This window comes from Thunnus albacares, chromosome 12 (genome assembly GCF_914725855.1).
Source record: "Thunnus albacares chromosome 12, fThuAlb1.1, whole genome shotgun sequence".
NCBI lineage: Eukaryota > Metazoa > Chordata > Actinopteri > Scombriformes > Scombridae > Thunnus > Thunnus albacares.
The window spans coordinates 8,243,581-8,250,351 of NC_058117.1; the positions used below are offsets into that span (position 1 = coordinate 8,243,581).

The 6,771-nt window shown below is 44.4% G+C and overlaps 1 protein-coding gene across 1 annotated transcript; it reads right to left on the bottom strand.

Annotated features, from left to right (window-relative positions):
* Positions 1 to 556: 556 nt before the first annotated feature.
* si:ch211-252f13.5 lies at positions 557 to 6,713 on the bottom strand. Its single transcript, XM_044369465.1, has 6 exons — positions 5,288 to 6,713; positions 4,955 to 5,160; positions 4,451 to 4,621; positions 3,897 to 4,049; positions 3,507 to 3,573; positions 557 to 3,308 (listed from the first exon to the last, which is right to left on the bottom strand). Exons 1-6 carry the CDS (start codon positions 5,925 to 5,927, stop codon positions 1,735 to 1,737), a joined length of 2,811 nt encoding a protein of 936 aa, XP_044225400.1. The 5' UTR covers positions 5,928 to 6,713; the 3' UTR covers positions 557 to 1,734.
* Positions 6,714 to 6,771: the final 58 nt, after the last annotated feature.

Consider the following 6,771-nt stretch of genomic DNA (forward strand, 5'->3'; position numbering starts at 1 on the left):
CTTTTTGATCTCATGCCAAAGCAGTGCAGTATGGTTCTTTGGGAATGAAAAGGTTGTCGGTGGAAGTGCGGAGGAAGGCCATTAGGAGGTTAACTACCCGGCTAATATAATTTCAACTGTTTAAAATCACGATGAAGGACCTCTGTTCTTTCATGTGTAATAGGAAACACCTGGCAGCTTCTGCCAAGTGCAAACATGTTCGATTCAGTCTCCACATCTCTGACTGAGGACACTGGAAAAAGTCCATGAAAAGGTTAGTACATACAAGTTTGTCAGTCTCCAAATGCTTTCAATTTTACATATATGCAAGATTTTGGACCAAACATGCTCAGCAGAAAGAACAAGTACAATTCTGTCGTGGCAGAAAATATCGTGACATGATTTAATTTGTGAAACTTTTTGGTGTATTAATTCAGATGAAACTTTTTAGGAATTTTCTTGGAATTGAAGATTAGCCATGGATACTTAAAGCTGTGTCTTAGTAGCCTAAACGCTTAATTACTGTGCTCATTGTCACACCAAGCTTAGTCCTTTGACATAGAAGCAGCAAAGCATCTGGCAAAACAAATGTATCTTTATTGGGTTGACTATAAAACATCAAATGTACATTTTATTACAGCTTAATTTGGATAAACAGACATAACTATGTCTTAAGGTGTTAATATTTAGAATATCATGGAATGGTTTGATGTCAACAGGGCTTTGAAACACATGACTGTCTTTATGTCCATAATATGCTGAAAGTGGTCATTAAACAAGGCATGCAGCAGATATTCACATTAGAAAATGGCGGCTAACATGAAACACATGCTCTTTAAAAAGAAACACACTCTTGGCTGACTAAAACCTGCACCAGCAAGCTGCTTTTGGTAACAGCAGAAAATGCTGTAGTCACAGTGGTAATGATCTGAAAGTCCTTTGGCGTCAACAGAATAACTGAATTACATAAATAAAAGACAGACAAAATACAACATGTGGGATTTATGAGCACAAAAAAAGCAGAAAACTCAACCACAAGCTAAATTTAAACATTATTATAATGTGAATGCTGGTTTTTTGAGCCATCTTTTGTACATCTGTAGAAACCATTACACAATGCTAACACTTGATTTAATATAAATATGATGATTGGTGCATAATGCTACTTTTTAAAAAAAAACAAAAGTCAATAATTGAGCGTTTTTAAACATAAAATACATTTATAAAACTTAAAAAAACAAATTAGCTGTAGTCATTACAAATCAAGCAGCTTAAAAGAATAGTTGGTAGAATAAATTGATAGCTCATATCTGTCCTTTCAGCAGAAAGACTAGAGGGAAACAGCTAGCTTGACTACATCCGAAGTAAAACCATTTACCTGCTGTGTCAGCACCCCTGAAGCTCAGAGATTAACACATTAATGTTTGTTTAACACATGCAAAACACAGAAGTGTAAAACTGACCAGTTGTGGTTTTATGTCAGGCTGGCTGTTTCCTCCTCCTCCTTGCCTTTATGCTAAGCTAAGCTAAGCTAACCATGTCCTGGCTCCAGCTTGATATCTGACAGACAAATATTAGATTGGTATTGATCTTCTCCTCTAACTCTCGGCATGAAAGCGAATAGAATAAACATATTTTCCAATATATCTAATCAAACCAGAGAAACTAGTCTGTCCTATAAATGGCTTAACATCTTGTCTACTGAACTGCAATCCATATAAAGAAACAACATAGCAAAGTTTTGTCTTTCTTTTGTTATGCTGCCACCCAGAGGATTGACACTCCACTTCCTGTGTGGTGGCTGATCTGGTTGACCCGCCCACGTACACAGTCAAGTGTGAAGAACACTGCTGTGCCGTTACGCACCTGGAAGGACGCCCGCAGGCTCACACTGGCCCACTGGCTGCCCTCAGCCATCTGGCCACCCACCTGTTGGGCTAGAAGGATGGGCCGCACTCCCTCTGCCTCCCTGCCTGCCCCCGACTGCTCTGGATCACTTCGCCTGAGCAGAGTCACTTTGACCAGGTTGCAGGAATGAATGAGTTTGAGGTCCAGAGCTACACTGGCTGTGCCACTCTCCCTGAAGACCAAATCTCGTCTCTGATCTGTGGATCCCTTTCCTACAAGCCCCATCTGGGGAACCTGAGGGCTGGTCTGACGGAAGAACAGTGGCTTGTTTCGGACGGCTCCTGAGGGAAGGCCGGTGTGAGCCACAGAGGCAGAGAGAGACGAAGAGATAGCAGCGGGGACCCAAACCAAGCTGAGGATACTGATGCCTGTCTCATCACCAAAGAAACGAACATTGCACTGAGCAGGAGAGAGGATCTCAAAGGCCAGTGTGTCTCCAGGGCCAACTTTAGCTGCTCCAGACAGAGATATGGATGTGTCACGGTAGTGGACACCAGGTTTGAAGGTACGGCACAACTCCATACCGGTCCCATTACGGTTGAGGTACGCCAATAGTTGGAAGCCCTCACTCACACATGCCTGGCCCATGGAGTACAATGCCTGCTGAAATACGAAGCGCACAGTGCCACTTTCTGCAAAACGGATCCCACGGCCGTCATGAGTCAGCCCCACTACGTAAGGGTCAGAGGTGGAGGTGGTGCGGAAGACCGGGCGATAGTTTGTGTGGTAGTGTGCAGACACCATCGCCTGTGCTGTCATGGCAACAGCCCCAGTGTCATGGGAGAGCCAGAAGAGACTAAACGGAGCTGCTGAGGGGTCATATAGCTGCAGACCTTCATTCGTTTGGTTACAGTGGTGGCTGGCACTCTGAAGGAACAGAGAGATCATGTGACCCGGCGCGACCTCTGCTACCCCACTGATGCTGACACTCTGGAGTGACCTCACCTCCCGCTGCTCGACCCTGACGCCACTGAGGTCACGACCCTCCGAGCCATCAGTGTTATTCATACGCAAACACACCTGGATAAAGCTGCGGCAGCCGTGGTTCACCGAGAGATTGTCATCCAGCCAGACCAGGCCATGCTGCCTGAGCACCAGATGTCCGTCCTCAACAGACACCAGGCCTGCATCACCTCCTCCTTGGATGTGAAGCTGTATGCTGGGGAAGGCATGAGCCACGATGTCACCTTTTGCGCCAGGCAGACTCACATCTCCAGCCCAGGACAGGGAGAGGGCGCTGTCGGCAGCAGCAGGGTCGGAACAGATGGTGTCTGTAGTGAAAGTACATGGTGAGGCCACAGGTTCTCCGTCACACTCATTACAGGCCTGACACTCATCCATGTCCGTGTTGTAGAAGTAGCCGTGGCCGCACATTCCTGAGTTGGCCTCTCGCTCTGTCATGCCCTGACACCTGAATCCACCTGGTGATACCACAGCACAGACACAAAGAACAAGATGTTAGTTGAAAACACATGTCTGTGTGTAGATAGTACTATTGAAGGTGCTGTCTCTAAATAAAAAATTCAGTTGTTTAATATGTGAGGAAGGGGGAAAATATATATTTACATTCAGTATCATTTGCAGACATTTTGACAAAAGTTCTCAGTAATTCATGTTACCTGGAGTGTTGAGACACTTTTGTTGATCTCCACAAAGATCAGTTATTTCGAGGCATTCATCTCTGTCCTGTAATGACAAGTAAACTGGCACTTTGAATCAAATTTAACCGTGTATGTAAACAGAAAGGAGTGACCAACAGGCTACCAAAGTGCAGGGTTCAAATGCAAACCTGATTTTTTTTAACCTCTCTTCTGCTTCTTTTTTTTATTTATTTTCTGTTTATCATGACAAATCCAACTTTTTAAACTTTTGCTATAGTTCATGACCACCAACACAACAATTGCTTTCTCTCCCATGCTTCAAGTTCAAGTTTTGTAAGTTACTGTTTCCTGTATCTAGCTACAAGTTCAGCTGTTTCTGAAAAACCCCACGCTGAAAGTGATGCTAACCTGGCAGATTCTGTCTGAATGGACTGAACACTGGGCAACCAGGAAGAAGCCAGAGGGACAGATGGTGCACCTCTCACAGCGAGGACGACCACTGCTGAAGCCACAGTATTCCTCGGGGCCGCATCTCCCACAGGACAGCAGGGGCCGCCCCACCTGATGGCATCAAACATGTCAGTGTGATACTAAAAATCAGTCAGGACAATATACATATTTATATCAGTTCAGAAAATACTGCACTAGATTCATGTAGATAAGGATGTAAAAACTTTGTGATTGTCCTCATACTTATGAAGTGTGATGATGTGTGTCCATACATAAGTTTATTTAAGATATCCACTATTTGAAAAACATGCACCTATTCTTGCAAGTGATGTGTGGCATGAAAGTGTAGCCAATCATTCCTTTAGTTACAAATAACTTAAAGCTCCTGTGCCTTTACTTACTTTAAGTCTCTAGAAATAAAATCATCTGGCATCATGTCAACAATCAAGTTGTTCTTTTTTTTATACACAGTGTCTTTTGTGGAGTAAAGCTCTTTTAAACTCTTGATTTACCTCCATGATGCTGGCTTCCATGTCCACTTTGTGCAAAGAGAGGGCCTGTTGTGCTTGGTGAGCTCTGACTTGCCCATTCAATGTTTCCATATGACTGTCCAACTCCCCCTGGAGGTTCGGGAAGGATGTTTGTTTGATACCGTCCATCAGTATGTTGTACTGTGCCTTCACCTGAAACAGAGAAATAACTTAAAAAACTACAAACAGTTTGTTCATGTCACGGTCATCATCATCATTATTATTATGGTTTATGATATGAATAAAAAAGCAAACTGCAAAACGTGTGATCATTATATGCAACTTATTCTGTTCTGTGTATAACTCCTCTAATCCTCCACATGGAGGTCGAAGGTCAGGATTATCTAAAGTAGTAATGATTAAAACTTCTGTAAGTCAGATATTTTCCATTCATCTCAACTGTATAAACGTTTGTTTCTCTAATCACTGCTCATTAACCATCTCCATCATCGTCAATCATCATCATGGTCATCACAGCAGCTTTACTTGCTCCATCTGTTCCAGCATCCTCCTCTGTTGCTCCAGTATTTCTCTCTGCTGGCTGACCAGCGTCCCCTGCTGCTCAGTGAGGAGCCTCTGCAGCTCTTTGACCTCGTCCTGCTGGCCCTTGAGGGCCTCAACGAGCTTCTCCTGGCTCTTAGACAACTGCAGCTGCAGCACAAGAGCATCCTCTGAGGGAACCTCATTGTTCCCTGCAGCAAAGAGAGCAAACTATTAAACAGCAGTTGAGTGATTATCATTTCCTCACTGAGAAGGTGCAAATCAGATTAGATTATCTCTTTGCATTTTACTCCTAATCATCCGCAGTCTGATACTGACCTGGTTTCATGTCACATGTCAGCTGTATCCATGCACCACGTTCCGACCCAAAGTCTGGAAGCTCATCCAGAAATTGAGCTGCTCTGTCTGTTACATGAACCGGGGAAGAGTTGCCTCTCCCGTCGTCTCCTCCATGCGCCTTTTGGCGCATCCGGGGGGGCAGTTTACATCCAATCCCTTTGCACTCCCGTGTTGCGCTGTCATCACTTGTCGGGCGATTAGAGACAGTAGTCGGACAAGTCCCGCCGGCGCAGCCAGGATGAAACACCTCCGCCGTGATGGTTCTCGGGTTCGTCCTCCGGTTGCCATCCGTACCCGCTTGTTGCGCAAAGCCGCCCTGCTGGGGTTGGATGATGGCGTACTGTGCTAGCGGCACGCTCTGGGCTTGGTGATGACTGAAATGAGCATCCTGTTGATAACTCTGGTGGACTTGTCCTGGTCTGGATTGTGCAGAGTGGTGAAACTGCCGTCGGGACGCCGCTGCTGTGTCCGTGCGCCCCTGGCAGTGCGCTCCGACGCACGGTCTGCTCCTGTCCTGGCCAGACAAGCAGTGCGTCCCCCGGCAGATCTCAGACACGCTCTGTGTTGCACTAAGTATAAATGTGAGACAGAATAAAAATATCGCAGACATAGGTGCCATGTTGCAAAGCTGAAAGGTAAAAATGGAATTATGCCTTTTTAACGCATTAATCCCTCAGTTCTGTTTATCTTGATGGATCATCCCTTTAAGAAAAAATCCGTCAAATTAGTAATTGTCAACACACGTAACTGCCAATTGATCTTGAACGAGTGATTGAACAGAAATTCAGCTTGTCTCCATTGCGCGCACCGCGGTTTCTGCCCCCTTTGCCCCTTCTGGAGATAGCTACGTCTAGCCCACATGTGGCGCTCACTGCTCCTAATTGGCAACAGGTTTTGCTCCTAGTCTTAAATTAACCCGTAGCTTTCCCGGACATACCACTCTGCCGAGTCACTCCATTTCTATTGAAGCTATGCATGTGGTACATATTTGGATTATTCTAGTGTTATTTTTATTCTCACACTCAGGCTGGTCATTCATAAGCAGCTTGTTTGCATTGTAAGGAGAAGTGTCCTGATCTTCATGACAAGTCCCAAATGGTCCAGTGGAATTTCAGAGATTTATTTTATAAGGCATTTCACATGTGAGACTTTTCCTATTCAAAGGGAATTCTTTCTTTTTCTTTTGCCATTTATGTTGATGACAGTTTTTTAACAAGCCCTGTCGGAATTTAATTCTGTGAAAGTCTCTTCTTTAAGCTTTGATCTGTTCTCTATAGTTGGATTAGGGTTCAGCAGTAGGACTTCTAAAACACAACTCTGTGATATTGTAAAGTAGGAGCCAAAACTGCCTCTCCTGTAAAATGTAAACTTTGTTACAGTTTATTGCTGCTCTCATTTCCTTTCCCTGACCCCACATGGCTTTGATTAAAGCTTTAAGCCACATTTGAAACACTTGAATGTTT